At 40.4% G+C, this 20,608-nt stretch overlaps 1 protein-coding gene across 3 annotated transcripts in view; it reads right to left on the reverse strand.

Annotated features, from left to right (window-relative positions):
• The window catches only part of RERE (arginine-glutamic acid dipeptide repeats), a 201,214-nt gene that overhangs the window by 126,105 nt on the left and 54,501 nt on the right, over window positions 1–20,608 (reverse strand). For all 3 annotated transcript variants that reach the window (XM_030463519.1, XM_030463521.1, XM_030463520.1), the window contains exon 2: window positions 8,155–8,624. In XM_030463519.1, the coding sequence (XP_030319379.1) occupies window positions 8,155–8,479 (325 nt within the window). In that variant the 5' untranslated portion in view covers window positions 8,480–8,624. The remainder of the gene's footprint in view (window positions 1–8,154; window positions 8,625–20,608) is intronic.

Consider the following 20,608-nt stretch of genomic DNA (forward strand, 5'->3'; position numbering starts at 1 on the left):
AGGGGAAGAAAACAAAATCCACCTGTTACTGAGGAAGAGCCCAATTCTTTGGAGGCAGAGTTTTATTTATAGGCTTTACAGAGAATATAAATAAGGACATGAGACACTCTCTTTACCTGTGTGTCTGTGTGTATATATATCAATATATCCTGAATACAAGTTGTGGAATAGGCAAATAATTGAAGGATATTTACAACCCAGATCTAAAAAGCTATTTACATTCCTCCATTCCGCTGTCTAAAATTAAAAGGCTTTGTTGTCCCAGTGCCCTCTGCCAGGCAGTAAGGAAGCACAATCAGGCAATTCTGAACTGTTCTCCAGAAATATCTCTTTCTAAGCCAAAATCAGTGGGATCCCCAAGCAGCAGGCTCTTCATTTCAGTGTCTCGGGTACTTAAAATTAAATACCACAATCCTTCACCACCACCACCACCATCACCCAGAAGAGTTCCGTGATTAAGAGCATGATATTAGCAGTTCCAGATCATTAGTAACCAAGTGGTGCCTTTTAAAGGATCAGAAAAATATTTGCAACGTTCCGTGAATTCTAAATGTTGAAATCTGAATTCCTGTATTGCAAAGACAGGAAAAAAAATCACCAAACCTTTGCAAACAAAGGTCAATAATAGGAACAGAGCTCTAGCTACTGCAATACATTAGGCATGATGGTTTAGTATAAATGTAGAAACACAGGGAGGAATGCACTGGGAACAACAAACACATGGTTTTAACTAGAAAAATATTACCACTGACAGGTAGGGAGCTATACAGTTGCCTCTTCCCCCCATATGGCTGACAACAAACAAATTGCCAGTCTGATCTTTTAGTGTCGCTTCCTGCTGAGCAGATTTCAAGCAACACTGCTGGCTCCTTGTCAGAAAACAATGTGCTAGAGCCCTGCTCTGCAATAAACGGTTCAACCAATTTACTGTGTTCATTTGAAACTCACAGGAGTATTCCCACTGCCTGGACTATAGTTCTTATTTGGCAAATGATTTTATTATAAACTGGTATCATAGAGAATCCATTTTCTTTAAAGGGCTTTGCTGCTGTTTAATGGACTGTCAGGATAATTTAGATTTCATCTATTTAAACTCATTCAAGCCTGGCTCCTGATTGTACAATAAATGGAACATATTTCTATTCAACAAAATTAATGACAGCTAATTGTAGTCCGCAGTTCTCAATTTTATAAAAGCAACTGTTCTGCACTTCAGGCACCCAGCTACACCATTTCCCACCCCTATTATTGTTCTGCATTCTTCATGCATGTCAACAACAAACACTGTACAGTTGTTCTTTGCCAGATACATCCAGAAATACTTCTGTTAACAATTTTGATACAAACCAAAAATGTTCTTTGGGAAAGCAGTGTTACAAACTTCTGCTAGAGATGCAGCATTTGCTGGAAATGCTTCTCACCAATCTTTTACAAATGCCCACATGGTCACTGGTCACTCAAGCCTGAGCTGGATGCATTTTAATAGCTCTTCATGGACTTCATTCCTGCAGTTCTGTGGAAGACAGACAGGCACCACCAGATACCACATCACCAGATACCACATACTCACCTTACTTGTTAAGATAGCCTTAGTTCTTTCCCATTCAAAAACCCTAATATGCAAATTTAGCCACACTTGAAGAACACCAGGCACAGGTTTAATACCTTCAATACCAGCAGTAATAATAAGCCTTAAGAAATCAATAGAAGATACTCTCACAGCCTACATAAAATCAACTATCTGCAACATCTTCTGAATAGAAGTGCATGCAGTTGGCCAAGACACAAAAAACCTGAAGACATTTAAGGATCAGGAGTCTGGATCCAGTTGAGATACACTGGATTTTTCTTCTCATGCACTTCCAACAGCTTCTGTTTCCCAGGCTTTACTAAGGAGTCAATGGTGATATGAGGAGCACTTAAACAGTACAGAGCTGGCCCATGAAGCTATACTTCATGTGCCAACTTGCATTTGTATGACTTGAAGTTCTATTGGACCATGCATAATTATAACTCCATGCTCTAAGAGGCAAAACAAGCACACCAAAAGGACTTGGAAGACAAAACTTTTCTATTCCCAAGCCCATCACAAATACCAAATGGTTGCTTAACTCCTCTCCCTTAGCTTCCCTTTTGATAATTAAAGTGCAACACACAACAGTGCCTCATCAAAATATGGATGTGCTTTACTTGTGTAGACCTCAACTAGAAAAAGAAGTAACAGCCAGTACTATTTCCCCAGTACTGGGGAAATATCACTTCATCTGCCAGATTAGACAAGCTCATGAGTAACCCACTTTATAAGTTATCTGTGCAACCCTGAACAGAAACACACATTCAAAAGGGGAAAACTATGTGTCACCTGGGTGAGGATGATTTTCACACAATACTGTATTTCAACTACTTGCCTTAGAGCCTGCTGGGATGCAAATACAGACACTCCCACCAAGTAAACTCATGGGATATTCTCCTGGTTGTCAGCTAGACTGATACCTAAAAATACCCAAGAGCACTGAAAAATCCCCTGTATTTTAAAGAAAAAAAAAACTAGAAACAAGGTGTATTTATGAAACAAAATATTTTCTTATTGTTTATACTTGTTATCCTGAATTTTCAGCCATAGCTGTTGCAGACACACCAAAAAAAAAAAATCATGTCAACAAGTTTTTCATGTAAAATTCCTCATTCATCCTTCAACAGCTCCAAACCCTCACAGCTTTACAAGGTATTTTTATTTTGCATGACAAGCTTCTCAGAGAAGATGTTAGGAAGATCATTTAATACACAGTATACATTCATTACTTCTAGTAATGCCTCTGTAGAGCAGTCAGTGGCAGTCCACCTTTTTTTTAGTGATCCCATTTTGTTAGGATGGAACACAGAGGGATGACTCATGGATAAAATATTAACAATAACCTTAGAAAGCCTTATCTTCAATTCTCCACTTGCACAATTGATCTGTTTGGAAAACACTATCACAACTGCATGTACTAATAGGAATAACTACCAGTTAGCCCAACCCTGGCTAAGCAATATTTCCAGTCCCAGACATCCCACCCCCACCCCATGGCACACTCACCTCCTCCAGGATTTATACACAACAAAGCCAGAGGAATCCATTTGCTGTATCAACCTTGATCTGCACTTAAGACTCCATCTGTCAAGCCCCAGCAGCTGTCCCCATGCAGAGCAATACTTGCCATGGTAGAGAGTAAACATGAACTCAGTAAATGCAGTGGGGTTTTTTCCCCCCCCCCCCCGTTTGTCTCATGCTTTCTGCTTATGTGAACAGCACATACACAGAAAATTAGCTACCTGCAGGTAAGGAGTCAATACAGTGTCATGTAATCTGATTTCTTTGACACAGTATTACCTACCCACCTGATCTTTCTAAACCACATTTTCTGTAAAATTTTAAATGAAGAATAAAAACTAATTACAGTTGCTGTTATATCCCATAGTACAGAACAATAACAAGAAAAGTGTCAGCTGCAGACAGTTCTCCACAGACTTCAATCAACTTCAAAGAAATCCTTCTGTGATGCTTTTTTTTTCTTTTTTTTTTTTTTTCTTTTTGCATTTTTAAATGCTTCTCATAGAATCCTAGGGGTTGGAAGGGACCTCGAAAGATCATCTAGTCCAACCCCCCCTGCCAGAGCAGGGCCACCTAGAGTACCTCACATAGTACCTTCTCTGCATTTTGTTAATCCTCAGTATGTGTTTTAAGACTCACCTACTAATCCAAGCCTTGTCTGGGCTTTTTTTTTTTTTTTCCCCTTTGCTTTAATTACTAAAGGAGGAAAGGGTAAAGGTATTTATTTCCATTGAAACAAGTCTTAAAAAAAAGCCTTTTCTTCTGAAAACAAGATTGTTCGAAGTTTTTCTCACCACTATCCACATGTGCAGAAAGGTTGAATACAGCAGTGGGAAGTGTGAAAAATAAGAAAACTCTTCTCAGTAGGGGAAGCAGCACGGCTCCTGAGGTTATTGCTTTTCCCAGCAGCCAAAGGTCTACCTCTATCTGATGATTCCAGGGATGCAGTATCAGGATGGTACCAAACTCTCCAATGAATATGGCAACACCAAGTGCATCATTTTAGAGCACACTCTTCTTTCAGCTACCAAGCTTCTGAGGGAGGAGAAGGCCACACATGTGAAAAGCCACGTCTCTGTGACAAACTCAGGCAACCCACACAACATGGACAGAAAACAGCCTGTCCAGAGACCTCTGAAAATTCACATGCACAGCTGAAAAAATAATTTCGTTGCATTTCTTCCTTCTGCCCAAGCATAAAATTCAAATTTTAAAACTTCCCAGAACAGAATTAACTTTTTTTTTTCCCCAAAATGACTCCTCAACAGCCTGAAAAACACTTGCCAGAACTTCAAGTTTTATGGGAAAAAGAAAATCATGCTTATATTGTATGTATTTTTATACTTAATTCTGGCAAGGCCAGCTTTCTCAGCTGGTAAAGCTGTCAGAATAAATAGAAGGCAGCATCTAGAAGAATGACAAGCACATGGGTCACATCAAACACAAGCCAATCACTGTCAGATTGTGAGCCAGATTCCTGCATTTCAATTTCCCCAACATTCAACCCAAATACCAGTGTACCACTGATTAACTATGGAAATGGCAGGAGGAAGCACTTTTTGTTTATTTATGTGTTTTTTGTACAGTTGATGGAGGCTTCTAGATTAAAACAATCATTCCAGCTATTTTCTCAGTTACAACAATGCAAAGCAGGTGTTGGCACACTTCTAATAAAGGCAACATTTAACAACTAATTATACCAGCAAAAACTAAAGCTTAGAAATGTAGGAGCCCTAATCCTTGCTTGCTAAACCAAACTGACTGTGGATTTTAAGACAGCTAAAAGGAACCACAGTCTGACTAGAATTTAGGGAAATATAATGCTAGTTCTGCTGTGATGGGAACTCCACCTTTGCTATCAGCCCTGCAGATGCACACAAAGATACCCCCAGTCTTCTGCTATTTGCTCATTGTGACACAGCAACAACCCAACACCTCCAGGTTTCAAACCTGAGCCACTGAGGGCTGCAAACTCTTTCAGAGCTTCTGAAGTGCTCCCTTTGAAAAATGTCCACATACTCCATAATCCCAGAATGGATGAAAGTGAAATGTATGTAAGATCTCCCTTTGATACGTTTGGTGACCACTGAGCAGCAGTATCTCACAACAGTGCAGCTGACCTGCAAATTCAGTCTCTCTCTCCTGCTCTGATGCATGTCCAGATAATAGCTTATGGGGTCATGGTACCTCCTAAACAGCTCTTGGGGACAGAAATCTAACAAAATTTTAAAGGGACATCAGCCTATAAATCCAGAAAAGTTATTTCTCAACTCGAGTTCCATTTTCCAATAGCAATATCTCACTTTCATTCCAGTGGCATCGATTTCCCATACCTTAATAGAAGAAAAAAGCACAACTAAACCACTAAGTCCAGCAACTCCCCCCACCAGTGATTTCCTGAAACATCACTAAGTGGCAAAAGAATCACATGCCTGTTTTTCTGTACATTAAGCCAGATGTTCCAGCATCCACATAAAGCAAACCCTGCCTCTTTCACTGCACAGGATCAAACTGCATTTCCCATACCTAACACTGCACCTCTTTTTCCAGCTTCACACAGATCTTAAAACACCAACAAAGAGCCTCTCATGTAAGCTATTCCAAAGCAATTTGCTGGAAAATGATGGAGTCCTATAATGCCTGCTCTCCCTGCAGAAACATTTCACCTTGTGTCACCTCATGTTGATTCCTCTTGCTGATGTGCTGTTTATATAGCTACTGATGTCACTGTAGAAACAGATCCTCATAAATCCTTTTAATTCCTGCAGATCCTTTTAAATGTTTCTACATAGGCAGCACAAACAACAGTGTCCTCATCTCCAGGTGATATATCACATTTTCCTAAGGCTCCAAATCAACTTACACTTCATCCACCAATGTTTTTTTGATCCAACACCTGAGGTGCCACAGTGATGACATTACAGCACTCTGCTCAGCAGCAACAATATACTCAGTATTAAGTTCTGTGGCTCTAATATAGTAATATTCCTTCCTGACAGGCTGACAGACTGAGGGTGAGAGGACAGCAAAGGTCTGCAAGAATTCAGTGACCAAGGCAGAGGGCAATGAAAGCACTCACAAACCCAGCTATTATTTTGAGGCAGTTATTCCCACCACATACACTTTCTGAACTTTTAATCCTTTTACTAAGATGCTGAAAAGAAAATCTCCATGTTCAAGGACAAGCTGTATACACAGACGAAAAATATCTCCTTATGTCAGACCTTGGTAAGACCTGAGCCATGCTGGTGCCCTTTTTCATCTTTAATTACATTGGGCAGGAATTCAAGTTCCAACAGCACTGTTTGTGTTCCATCCCACAGCTGCCTCTTCCAGGGAAGTCATACTCTCAACCAAGACTTAAAAGTAGGACCTACACAAAAGCTGCTGTTACTCAACAGTGTTTGGAGTAGCAGAGCACTTGGAAAAAGCCTGGGCAGCTGTTCCCAAAGCACCTTGGCTCAGGACAATCCAGTGACAGCCCTCTGACTGACAGTTTTCTCTCTAGAAGAGAAAACCCCACACAGAGACCAATTGTCTAACCCAAACAACAGATGTAGTTACAAAGTCTGGTTTGCACAGCAGAGTATCAAAGTATTCAAATTGACTTACAGTCTGACAAAAAAAAAAAAAAAAGGCAGAGCTGCAAAAAAACATACTACAAAAGAAGACCACCAGTTTGAGAGCACACCCAATTAGGAGCCATGTGTTCAGCATATTGCATGTGCACACAAATTGTATGGGAAATCAAGGCTTTCATCAAACCCTGCTCTATTTTGGCAAAAGCCAGCAGGATAGAAGGGCCTTAATCTGCACTAGAAATGAAAGGAAATGCAATGTTAAATAATTAAAAACTAAAAGGAAACAAAAAAAAAATCTCAGTCTTGATATAGATATCTTATAGTATCATTATGTTACGCTAAGGAATCTATAAGCAAATCTGAATACACCTTGTACAAGAAAAATTAGGTACCCATGGTCATTATTTTGACAGAAGCAAGGTAAGAAGTCCAAGGGAAAAAAAGGAAGGAAAAACCAAACCAAATTAGATTACACTTGGAAGGAAATGGGAGGGAGGTTGTGGAAACTGGAGGACAGATGGGGACTTGGGCCAACAAGCTTATAGAGTAGAGCTGTGTGATTTCCAACTTGGTAGAGAAGATTAATTGTACAGCATTGTCTGAGCTTTACTCAATACATTTTAATAAATGGTTTAAAGCTCTGCATACATTCATTGTATCAATGCAAATTAAGACGAGTATTTATATAGGAACAATATAGAGTAACCTTTAATTTGAAAAAAGTAGCTGGCAATAGCCACAGTTTAGATCTTGAAACCTTACATGAGACCCTAAAAACCTTTTATAAGTTTGGCGGTAATTTAGTGGCACATCCAAGACATCGAGAGTTCCTGGCAAGCTTCTGTTTCTGTCCCTGAAATGTCTGAGATTCTTGCTGGTACTGGCACTGATATGGACCAGTAGCTAAGCTGCCAGGCTTAGGCATTAGCTATTAATTGTGAAATCAATGGCATAATAGGTCTGAGACTTTCAGTCATCTGAATTATATTTCACATAAAGAAGAAGGGAGAGGAGCTCTATAAAAAAAAATCATGTATTCACATAAAATGCTGCCAGAAAGGTTGGAAAATTTCTTCATGCCACCTAGACAAATCTCTGACTGGGATCAGGTCTCATTTGGAAGTTGGAACTAAGTGCTCAGTGCTTTATCCAATTTAGTTTTGAAGTTCCCAGGGACAGAGATTCCATAGGATACACAGAAAATTCATGCAGTAGAAAGAAAAAAAGGTGGGTTGTTTTCTGTTCTTTTCTCTTTTCCAAAGAGAAGCTAAGTTCATTTCAGCAAACTGGATATTACCAGATAGAGTCACTGACTTTTGCATGCATCTCTCTATCTGTTTGCAGTTGAAATGTGGGGATCTGCCCCTAGGACAACGATAATTTAAATTAGCAGAGAGAACACTGTGCTCTCTGCTGCAGCCACCTAACTGGTAGCTCTGTTGCACAACTGCTTTCAAAGGAAACAGAATGATTTCTTACCTCCAGGCCTGTATACAACATCATCCTCAGTGATGAAGGATGTTATCTCCCCGTTGTCTGTTCTCTCATATCGGGACTTTTTCTTGGGTGGTTTCTTTTTGCTTTTCTTGGTGGACTCCTCCGTGGTGGCACTGTTGTTGTCATTGTCCTCATCTTCACTGTGGTCACTCTCTGCATAATTCTTGGCACCTCCTTCCAAGGTACAGCTCCGGCGAGGCCGGGAGTTCTCACTCTCCCTCACCTTCTCTCTCTTGTCTCGCTCCTTGTCCCGGTCTCTATCCCTGTCCTTCTCTTTGTCTTTGTCTTTTTCTTTGTCTGCTGTCATGATTCGCCAGGTGCCTTCTTCTGTCCTCTCACGGCTGGGCCTCCGTGAAAGGTAGACAGTGAGCCTGGGCTTCAGTCTTCTGAATTTCTCACTCAAATCCAGGAAAAATTCAACCACTCAACAACCCCAGCGTTTTAAAAAGGTTCTTGAAGGAGAGGAGGAAGGGAGAAAGAAGGGGGGGAAAAAAGCCATGTTAATATGCAAAATTCTTTCCATTTCTCAAAACACAAATTACAACCAAAGAAAACCCCACATCCTAAAGCACTGCAGTGTGGAAAATGCAAGGCAGCAAAATACAAGACAGACTCTTGAAGCATTTGTAGAAGTGGTCGCTTATGAAGTGACTCTAAAATGTCTGCAACTATCTCCCATCCTCCAAAAGATCTCAATTCCTTAAAAAATTCTTTTGTTCACTACAAAAGAAGAACAACTTCTGAAATAGGAAGTGCTCACTGAGAACATACATCACTTACACCTGAAGCTGAATAGGAAGCATGCAGGTGAAACAAAAACATCTGGGAAGGAAGGGAGAAGTTCAAGACAGGAAAAGACTACAACTTTTTTTCTTGAAGCACATTAAAAAGTTTAGCAAAGGCTGTGCTGTTTTACATCTCAACACCACCAGTAACTGATGCCCTACAAAGATGGTGCAGAGTAAAGAAAGCCATCTGCCACCTCCAAGGCAATCTGTCAGGAAGTCTTCTCCTACCCTGCTTTTCCAAAAATAGGACTAACCTGTAATCCACAGATTACAGGAACCAATTAACTGAAACCAAACCACAGTGGCTACACATGCACTGATAAATTCTGCTTCTCCATATAACAACAACAACAACAAAAAAAGACCTTTCACGCATGCTTTACCAACAACAGAGCACAGGGAGATGAATTTTATTACTCATCACCTTCACACATTCAGTTTCCTGCTGGGGAACAGGAAGGGAAGAGAGAATCCTGTGGTTTTATGTCCCCAATCATTTCACCAATACAATTAACAGGAACTGTATCTTCTTCTTCCTTCAATGCAAGTTTATATTCTACAAACTGAACTTGAGTGTTACAAGAATATTTGCAAGCTTGGACCTATAGATCAGGACCCTCAAATCACAATCAAGTGCAGAGAGCAGTTGCTGCTGTCATGGTCTAACCCTGATGGCAGCCAAGCATCATTCAGCTGCTCACTAAGACTCCTCTAGCACCCAACAACTGGGCTCTGGATTGATGCCCCACTAGTTCACCAGTTCAGGATAAAGCTGAATTTCCTCACACCCAAATTCCTAAGTTTTCAGGACGCTATTATATGGTACAACTTGAAATTAGCCCACTGTGTAAAATGCTATAGAGTGGAAGTCAGGGACCCAAAAGGATTGAATGTTCACACATTAAGCATCTGAAAACACATTAGAGAAGGAAAAAGGCTGTTTTGATTTTTAAGAAGTCAGCAGAGAAGTCAGTGATCGTGTGTGTTTGAAATTTCTTCACTCTTACATGAATCTCAGGCACTGATATTCTTGTCAATGTTGACTACTATTCCCAGCAATGGAAATAGCCAGAGAGAGACAAATTGCTTTTGCTGATACAATTCAGGCTGTGGCTTGAATCTCTCAGGCATTTCCCGAATGAACCAATCATCCAGGTAGGAAATGATTCTATTTTCTTTCCCCCTTATAGCAGCTGCCATCATTCTGATAACACACCAGGGGAATCCAATGGAACTCCAGTAGAGACCACTACAATGAACCTGTCAGTCAGCAGAGAAGTTGCAGATAACACGGACAGCACTGGTCTACAGGGACTCAGCCAGAAAGGTCTGAGATTTCTAGAGGCCAGGAAATTCCCCAGTAGCAAGCTGGAAAGTTTTTCCTATTGTTCTTAATAAAAAATTGACTCTAGAGAGTAAATAATCTATACATTTTGAATGAAAACAAATTATTTTCCATGGGCAATCTAAAAATTACAGGTAATGGTGTTTTAACTTATGTTCAAAAGATGATAATGTACTCTTTAGAGACTACAAACTATAAAGTGTACAGGATAAACCTAAAAATGTTACTCAATGCCTTCCATGGATGGATAAAATCCAGGCACTTCTGACTATTCTCACCTCCCATCCTCAGTTCTCAAATGCAGTTTTTGAGTTAGGTACAAAAAAAAATATAAAAAAAAAAAAATCACGGGAAAATGATGTTCTTTTCAGAGCTTTTTCCATTGCTTTTCATCTTAGTTGTAGTGTATCAGTACCCTCTCCTGTTTGTTAAAACCTGAATGTTGTTTCCAAATTGATTTTGGAGAACTTCAGAAAGAAATAAGCCAGGGAACAAGCCCTTCAGTCTTGTTTTCAGACATCACAAGCACTATTCAACTGTCTTAAACATATTTCCAAGAATATTTTACTAAAAAAATAACCCATTTCAAAAACATTGCAGGATTAAACCAACATGATGAAACAATGATTACTTTTGCCTCTCTAAAAATAGTCACACAACCTTAAAGTAGCTGCACCACAGCTATGGGGAAGAAACCAAAACAAACCAGTGGAAAAATATTCCTATTTGACCTCTGCTGTGTAGCACTAATACCAGAAAAGCAAAGAAAAAATGTTTTATCAGCAACCACCTAATTAAAGTGAAACAATTGCTACCACATGGAAGTATTTTATAAATAAACTTTATTATTTAAGCAATGATCCAAGCTGCTTTTAAAAATTTCCAAGATATATTTCACCTCTATGGGGAAAAACAACACTTCCCCATGCTACCTCCCCACTCTTTATTTAGTAAGCCCAAAACCGAATCATAGAATCATAGAATTAGCCGGGTTGGAAGGGACCTCAGAGATCATCGAGTCCAACCCTTGACCCACCGGAGCAGTTGCTAGACCATGGCACTGAGTGCCACATCCAGTCTTTTTTTAAATGTCTCCAGGGACGGAGAATCTACCACCTCACCGGGCAGTCCATTCCATAGCCTGATCACCCTCTCCGTGAAGAAATTCTTTCTAATATCTAACCTAAACCTCCCCTGGCACAACTTAAGACTGTGTCCTCTTGTCTTGTTGAAGGTCGTCTGTGAAAAGAGTCCAGTTCCCACCTCGCTACAGCCTCCTTTCAGGGAGTTGTAGACAGCAATGAGGTCTCCCCTGAGCCTCCTCTTCTTCAGGCTGAACAGCCCCAGCTCTCTCAGCCTCTCCTCATAGGGCCTGTGCTCGAGTCCCTTCACCAGCCTGGTTGCCCTCCTTTGGACCTGTTCCAGGACCTCTACATCCTTCTTAAACTGAGGGGTCCAGAACTGGACACAGTACTCGAGGTAAAAAGCAAATAGTCATTTATAAATTACAGCCCAGAGTTTGGAAGGATCTCTTCAACTATCAAAGCAGAAAGTATCTCATAACTGAAACATCACATCATCTGAACTTCAGTATTTGCATTCCCCCTCACATTTTTACTTCACCCACCAACCACACTGAGATGGCAGAATACTAACTCCATATTCAAAAGCTATACTGCTGCCTAATTACTCTTGACCAGAATGTAAATACTGTGAAAACATAGCTGCTAACTCAACATTATTCATCAGTTACAGATGTTGTAGTGAGTTAAGCACTTCTATCACCCCATACAAAATTATGCACAAATATGGAATACATAAAACCAACACCATCAGAAACATGACAAAAATATTGCAAGCCTTCTTTTTTTGTTCTCTCAAGTAAACTGGGATAATACATCATCCTCATTGGCAAACACAGTGATCACACAGATGTTTAAATCTGGTTTAGGGCAGTAGAAGCAAATACACTGAAAATCTTAAGTGGTTTCTGGCAAGCTCTGTAGCTTGAGTTTCCAGTAATTTTACTCCCTGGCAGCCCCTCGTTCTCACTGTACCAAAAAAAACCACCAAAGCAGCTGCTTCTGTCATCATACTACAGAAAAGAAATTCCAGTTACAGCACCACAGGTTGAAGAGTATTAACTGCCTTTGATACTGGTTTACTGCTCCTTCCATAGGGAATTTTTCAAAGATAAATATCAGGAAAGAAGTCATTTAAGCTAAAAGGGGAACATGCACTTTACAGTGGCTGAGCCCAGTACACAAAGGAGTGGAAGAAATAGCTTCCAGCCATTATGTGCTCAATGCAAGTTGAAAAACCTGAGGAAAAATGTCAGCTTCACTACAGTCTCACTCTAAGATTTTGTTTATTGGTTATTTTTTAACTAGAGCCTCAGGGCATGTCCATTTAGCCAAGTTCATTATGACCAGCACGGGCTAACTCTTCTCTCCATCCAATATGCCCCCAAACAGGAAAGGTTCTCCTTATCTGCCACTGTTTAGAAGTCAAACATAAGCCAGAAATGTGTTTGCAGGGCTACTTGCTGCTTTTCTGTCCTCAGAAAACAGATACCCACAGCCTCAAATAATATTCCAATGCCCTTATTCCTGTATAAATGCTCGTGCTTTCTGAGAGAAAGAAACAGAGGAAACCAGAAATCTGGAGACAGGAACCTTCCCTTAGGAGTCAGGGCCAGCCAGGATGGAGGCAAATTGGCAATAAGTGTCCCAGATAAAGAGATGTCTTATCACCACCTCAGAACATCGCTCTTACAGAATTCTGCCACCTCGTGTGCTTGGGATGTCCTGCTAAGCACCTGCAAACACTATTTTTTAACAGAAAAGGTGTTGAACATTGTGCAAGGTTCTCACACCAATATCAATCCCAACAGCCAAGTCTCAAGGGTGACTCCTCTGCTCAAAAGAAGTTTCAGAGGAACACTTCATGCAAATGAATTTGGGAAGAAAAGCCCTGAAGTGACAAACCCAACACTCATGAAATGGTGTTTTCTATCTTTCTATTTGGCAGGAGATTTGAGAGCAGCAACACTCCAGAAGGAAGCACACACAGGTCCCAGCCACCTTTCAGGACACAGGATACACCCCCCCCCCTTATTACTTCTTCTTCTCTCATCAAACTCAACAGCAGCCTGGGGTTCAATCTGACTCCCACTGAGCCCTTCTTCAGTTCTATTCCCAAAGACAGAGAAAACGAGGTCATCATGGATAGGATTAGATCTGCCTAGGGATTTTCAAATACAAACATCTAACCAGAAGTTACTGCCAGAACAGCTTACAAGAAATCAAGCAGGCCTGACATAACCTTTAAAATTAATTTTAAACAATTAAGTGTGGAAGTTCATAATCATTATTTTCAAGTGATCACCACCCCGCATTCACCTGGTTGAGGTTTTTTTCCCAGCAATTTAAATCTAGTCCGAATTAAAGTTGTGTCATTTATTCAGACAGAAAAAGCTTCACATCCTCCCACCCAAGTCAGACAAGCAGGATAAGACTTCTCGCACAAGAAATAAATTAAGACTCAGATCTGGGCACCATGAGCTCTTAAAGATGTCCAAACTGCAGCTCCCCATTTCACAAAGCTCTGCAGTTATTTGATCTATATACCTGCAAATGATTAGCTGAGGAACACATGTCCCACCTCTCTGCACATTAAATGCTTAAACCTCTTAACTTGTATTAAAAAGTCAGCTTTTAAAGCTAACGTGAAAGAAATTCCACCAGAACTGCTGAGATTGGACCAGGAAGGCACCAAGGTACACAGTAACTGAAATTATGGAGAAGAGCTGTTCTCTCTTATTTAAGGCAGACAGATAAATCTGTTCACAAGGTCTGGTCATGTGTTAGCAGTCTCAACACACACAACAGGACCATTCTTCTGTGAGCTGCTGGTCTCATACTGCAAGATAAAAAGGCACTGTTTTCAGTGAATGCCAGATTAAAGGAAGTATGTGCTGAAACTGCTAGAGTCAGAGTTCCTTCCATTAAGTTTTTCTAATTCTGATGTCAAAGAAGAATTTTAACTTAGTTTTAATGCAAGAGATAAAATTATTTAAAAAAAAAAAAAAGAAATGAGACAACCCATGAAGATTCTCCCATTTACTCATAAGGTTTGAAGAACCACTTTAAAGAAACCTTAAAAGATAATTTGTGAAAAACAACTGATAAGACAGCATCTGTTATCAACTTTCTCCCACATTCTTTCCCTATCTTCCATTTGCTCTTGAAAATGTGAGCTGTAGATTTTCAGAGTAACAAAGTTAATTCAGGATAACCCTCACAATCTTCTCCATCTCCTCAATCCACCCATCCAGCCTGCCTAACTGGAGCATCAGAGCTACCAACCTCATGCCATCATACATACCCAGACTGCAAACTTAAGACAAATGAGAAGCCAGTGTAGGATGGAAAACAAGAAAAGAAAGGAAAAAAGAAAAGAAAGAACAAAAAGATAGAGCAAGATAGAGCATTTATACCATGACATTGGGACAGTGTTACACACAGTTCAGAGACTTTACTGAAGATACTTGCCACAATTTTTGGGACCTGTTGAGTTGACCCACAGTATTTTAAAATCAACTGCCACAGACAGAGCCTAAATTCAGATCTCTCTGAAGGAGAGAAGGAAAGGCAAAGAAAATGAGCCCAGCTCCCAAAGGCAGCAGAGCCCAATCCTGGCTGGCAGCGTGGACCGCAAGCCTGGCAATACCAGAACTTCACAGTACCAGGCCTTCTGTTCATTTAGACTTTGTCTTTCAACAGAACCCAAGACTTACATCACATCCCACCAGACTACTCCACAATGCTGGATAGGCTCCAAAAGAGCCCAGATCCATGCAGCCTTTCCCACTGCTGCACTACCTGGTGTGCTCTGCTCTAATCCTGGGTTTAATTTTGCTACTCCTGCATGAGAGCAAAAGCTTGGCAGGGGCAGAACTGAGAAAAGATTACTTCAAATAAAAATGTTTCTGATGTGCTGCACAGGGACTTTGGGTTGGGTTTCTTGGAATGCTGTGGGGGGGAGAGGGTGGGGGCCGGTCCAACATCTGTCAGACCAAACAACCCCCTGCAGCAGTACCTGTTGCATTTGAACAGCTGTAAAGCTTTGAGATCTCTGAGTAAAGCAAGATAAATGTGATGAGCTTTTTATTACTTGAGGATTCCTTCACCAAGTTCCCTGCATGCTCCAGAGGACAAGTGGCTTCCAAAGTTCTCATATCTATATACACACAAATTTCTCTACAACAGGAATGCACTGGGCAGCAAAACCTCATTTTCTTCCTCTGCTCTTGGGCACCATAGGAGTTTTCTCAGAGGTCTGTGTCAACCTGGAGCCTCAGCAGCTTTACAGCTGAGTGGGTGCTGAAGGAGTCCAGTGTGTGTTCCTGGATGCTCATGGGCCTGGCCTGTGACCCTCCTGCCAGCAGGCCTGCTGAAAGACTTTTAAAAAGCTCTTAGAGTCTCTCTGCACTGCGTGATGTGTCTCTTATCGGTTGTCTGCCTTATCTCCTGCACTGGCATTTGGAGTTTATTACACAAATACAGTGCTGGAACACTTTGGCCAGGACTGGCCATTAGGAGTTACACATTTACAGTCCCTACCTCTTGTTAGCCCCCTAAGTGCAAGCAATTAAGAGAGTGTCTTGTTCACTTGGAGTTGCTCTCTCCTAATCACCCCCAAATGGTTTGGTGGGCAGAGAAAGCAGCAAAGAGGCACTGACTTCAGCAGCATCCCTCACAGCTGAGAAATCATCATCACCCAAATAAAAGCTGACAATTCAAGGTGTTTACCATGACAGCCAATGACCTTTTTCCCCCCTTGATATTTACCCAACTTGACCTAAGAAAAACAAGAGCTCTCCTATTTCTGAGCCATGCTTTGCACCAGCTCTGCTCACAGCTGTCAGGTTTTAAATCCCAGCCTGTGTGATGCTGCCTATCAGCCCTCTCCCACTGCACATTCCACCTCCACACTGATACACTCTGACTTGGGATATTATGGCATCATTCTGAAATCCAGGTCGAGGGGCTGTTTGACAGGCAAGCTATGCAGGATGACAGCTTAGATAAGATCATAATTCCCTCTCTTCAACACAATGTTGATGTTGTAAAACTTAAAGGAACAGGAGGAAAAGAATGAAGGAGATGCCTCAGAAAAGCAAAGCAGGATTTCACATAGCAAAAAAAAAAATAAATTAATTACTGCTTCATTTATTAACAAAAAATGACAGGCTATGTCTCCAGCTGTATTTTCAGTGGAGGAAAACTTTTCATTTTACTCAAGAATGTTTAAAGTATCTTCCCTCAAAAAGCAGCCAGGTTTCCCCAGAAAATGTGAGGATTTTTGAAAACTGGAATGATAAGGGTCTGAGAGAGAAGTTGCATTGCACTTCATTTGTGGTATTCTAATTGGCACAGGACAGGATCTATCTGCAAGAGGTCATGAATTCAGGAAGTACTAAGGACAACATTGTACAAGATCATGAGCTTTAACTGCAGAGGAGACTGAAGGACCAGAGATAATACTTGGGGCGAATGCATCAGCTCCTGCCTCCTCTGGATATAGTTGGGCAATTTATGTCCCAGACTCACAACAGTGATCCCAGAAAAGCTTTGAGAACACCTCCTTCTAAACACGTTTACACACAGGCTTCCATCCCAGTACAAGAATTACATCCCAATAATGTAATTCCAAGAGCAGCAACATAAAATCAATTCAGTGTAAGAAAGTTTCTGTACTTCCAGTAAGGTTTCCCAATCCTAACAGATAAATCAGCCTGATTTTCTGTTCTGTTTGGTGAGGGATGGAAAAAGCAGCAGGACACTGGAGCTGTCTGTGGACTGCTTTTGATACCAAGACGAGCTCTTCAGTTTGCTCACCAGCTGAAGCCTTCAGCCCTCATTTACCACGCTGGGATACACAAAACATTGAAGACAGTCCCTGCAAACCCTGTGCCCTTTTCACCTCTCACACATACCAACAAGTTTAAGTACTGAGTGGTTAGGTGGCCTCTTCAAAGCCATTTTAACCCAGACACAGTTAGGACTGGAGTACCAAATCTCAGATCCCAGCTCCCTGTATAGATCCATTCTGAAAGAGCATGCTTAGAACTCCTGTAGTCACTTCCAAAGGTGATTTTATGGCCAAAATACATGTGGTCAAAATATATGGGAACAAATAACAATCCACAGACAATAGATAATGAAGCCACCTCTTTACAACTTTTTTCCTGAAGTCATTCAGACTAATGTGAGTTATTACTACCAATATGGGTAGTCATCCCCTAACACCATTAAAAAATAGGACTTTTTAAGGTGTCCATATAATGCAATATTGTTCCCTCACTTTAAAATGCTGTTCGGGGAGAAAAGGCCCAATGGACCTCTAAGGAGCTGCTATTGTAACAACTGTTACCGAGGGAATTTAGTGTCACTTGGAGCTAAGAAAACATCTGCATTACAATGTTGCTTAAACACGGTTAAAATAAAAAAAAAAAAAAAAAAAAAAACAAAACTTTTAACAAGAATTTTATTATATACAGCAGATCATTTTGAACATACTACCAGCCACAATTACTCTGCTTTCCTTACAGCAATGGTATCGAGCCAGAACTGGATTTGCAGGATAACTCTTCAGCCAACAAAACACAAGAGAGACAAAAAGTGAGATGAGGGTGGAGAACCTAAAACCATGGCAGTAGTTACCATTCCACCATCAACAGACCAACCATAAGACCATTCACACACCAATAAAAAAATTACACTTTCTGCTGATAAACCATCAAGTATTTTTTAAAAAAATGGTTCAGAAAAAGATGACAGACTTTTGGATACAAGAAGGGTAAACCTTGAAAGCATGCATATGGATTTCTTGACAGGCAAGCCTGTGGAAAAGAAATCTGTAGTGTGTTTACTGAAGTAGGTAAAATATAAACATTCCCAAATGCTGCAAATTCAGACCAGAGAACGTCAACAAAGAAATCAAAGCACAAAGAGAAATTCCTGGTACACAACAGTAACCAAGCTACGGGCAATGCTAAATCCATCCATGAGACGAACGTACATTTATTTTGCAATAGTTGTAGGACCTATCAAAGTTACATCACATACCCAGATCTTCCTGTGAAGTCACCAATTTTAAGACAGAAATGAGTCTTGCATTAATCTGAAAACATTCATCTGTGTGTTTATTAGAATGAGACCACTGCTGCTTTGCAAATGCATCTCCATCTACAACTCTACCCACTTACAACTGATTTCAATTTCCATTCCAAATCTTATTTTGGTGCCTCCATCTCTGCAATATGTCTACAAATACCTACCAAACTGTCATTCCCTCTACGTACACAGCTATGTTTTGCTCCACTGGCTGCTTCAATTTTATATCCTTGAACCCTCAGCTGCCCTCTTGCAATCCTCCTGTCTTCTGAAAAGCCTCCAAATTATATTCATTTAAACCACCCATACAGAAAACAAGACCAGGTTATTTTTGGAAAACCCTTTTGAGCAGCAAAGGCAAACCTCTGGTCTTTAGCCACATGAACTGTTTTATTTAGCTCCATCCAACTCCCTGTGTATTTGAACTACTCAAAATGGAAGGGTAAGTGCAGGGTGGGCTCCTGTGATGAGCTGACTGACCAGACATTTCCAGTGAAATATGGCTATAATTAAAGCATTTTCTCTCTGAACAAAGCATCATCCTACGAGTCAAAGAGACCATCTACAAGACTAACTAAAGCTATACCACTTAACTGCTCCATAAAATTTCACAGCAGTGGAAACAAAGAAATTCTGTTCTTTCAGTCCTGCGACAAAGGGAAGGGGGTGGGGGGAGATGTACAATGTTATCAGAATGAGCAACAGACAGTAATAGGACACAAATTTTGTTGTCCAGGGTTTTAAAATACTTTTTACATGAGTATTAAGACAAAAGATATTTCTGTCTGGCAAAAAGGTCTTTAAATTCAGACATTCAGCTCATTTTCTCTGAGGAGCACCTTATTTTGGTTAATGACAGAGCAGACGTCAGAATTTTCTTTCCTCCAAAGCCTCTCTTCCCAGTACAGAAGCACTGTTGTAATCATGAGATTAAGTGTGCTTATTCATGTGTGAAATGCAGGTTTGATGTCTCATATTGTAGACTGCCAACAGTCAGCATATTCTTCATAATTTCACAATACTTAACAACGAAAATGGATTAAATTATGTCTCACCACTTCCTTTACTGCATTTACAGACAACAGCAACAAATACTTAGTATTTAAAGCAGTTAAACCTTACTAAAAGAAGAATGACCTTTGATCTTCACTCTCCAGCCACACAAGAAGGTTCTGAGCAGCAGGAATAGCATTCAAAAAGCAAATATACACAATTGTGTGTGCAAGAAAGAGCAAGGGCAAGCACAGCAAGCTGGGGGAGATGGGTATACTGTCCCTACTGTCCCAGTATGTTTCTCTGTAGCAAGCTCATTGTCATTCTTTATTCTTGCTAAGGATTTCAAAACACACATTAAAAGGTATGCACAAAGAGGGTCTGTATTTCAAGAAATTATATGATCCTGTGTACGACCTTGAGTGATGATAAAAAAAAAAAAAAATCAAAGCTGCCAACACTGGTGTTAAGTTTCCAATGTATTTTCATTAAAAAAAAAAAAAAAAAAAAAAAAAAAGGTGTCTTCTAGACATCCATGAATACATCCAACTTGCCCAAGGTCTCAGTGAGTCCCTGGGAGCCCTGCAATCACCTGTCTCCAGACTATACCCATAGGACTCATTATAGCTTAGCACATAAGATCAGGATGCACAAGAGATTAACAAACAAAAAACCATTACCAATAGTCATTTTGGGATTATTCTTTGCAAATTAAGGAGGCAGTTAACATTTCCTTTAGCACTAACTCCTATGACCATATTCCTGGCACAACCCAACCAGTTCCAGTCACAGCACTGTACAGAACATGCATCTGCACAGGTTGGACATCACTCACCACTGACACCAGAATGAGCCTTTATTTTGTAATTCAAGACAGACCACAATCACCTCATTTTACTTCTATACATAAAACATTAAAATTTACACGAGCTGGCTATTCTGAAATTTCAAAGCCTAGAGGTTAACTCACTCAATTCAGAATAGTCCAGAGACACAGATGTTAGCAGGAATACCTCATGCAACTACACACTCAGGAGGTTTGAAGCACGAGTTTTGAAGAAAGTATCAGTTCACAGGTGTTACAGATCAGGTGTTCCAACACCATATGTTATTGTCCCATAAAGCAGCCT

This window comes from Calypte anna, chromosome 21 (genome assembly GCF_003957555.1).
Source record: "Calypte anna isolate BGI_N300 chromosome 21, bCalAnn1_v1.p, whole genome shotgun sequence".
In the NCBI taxonomy this organism is placed as follows: domain Eukaryota; kingdom Metazoa; phylum Chordata; class Aves; order Apodiformes; family Trochilidae; genus Calypte; species Calypte anna.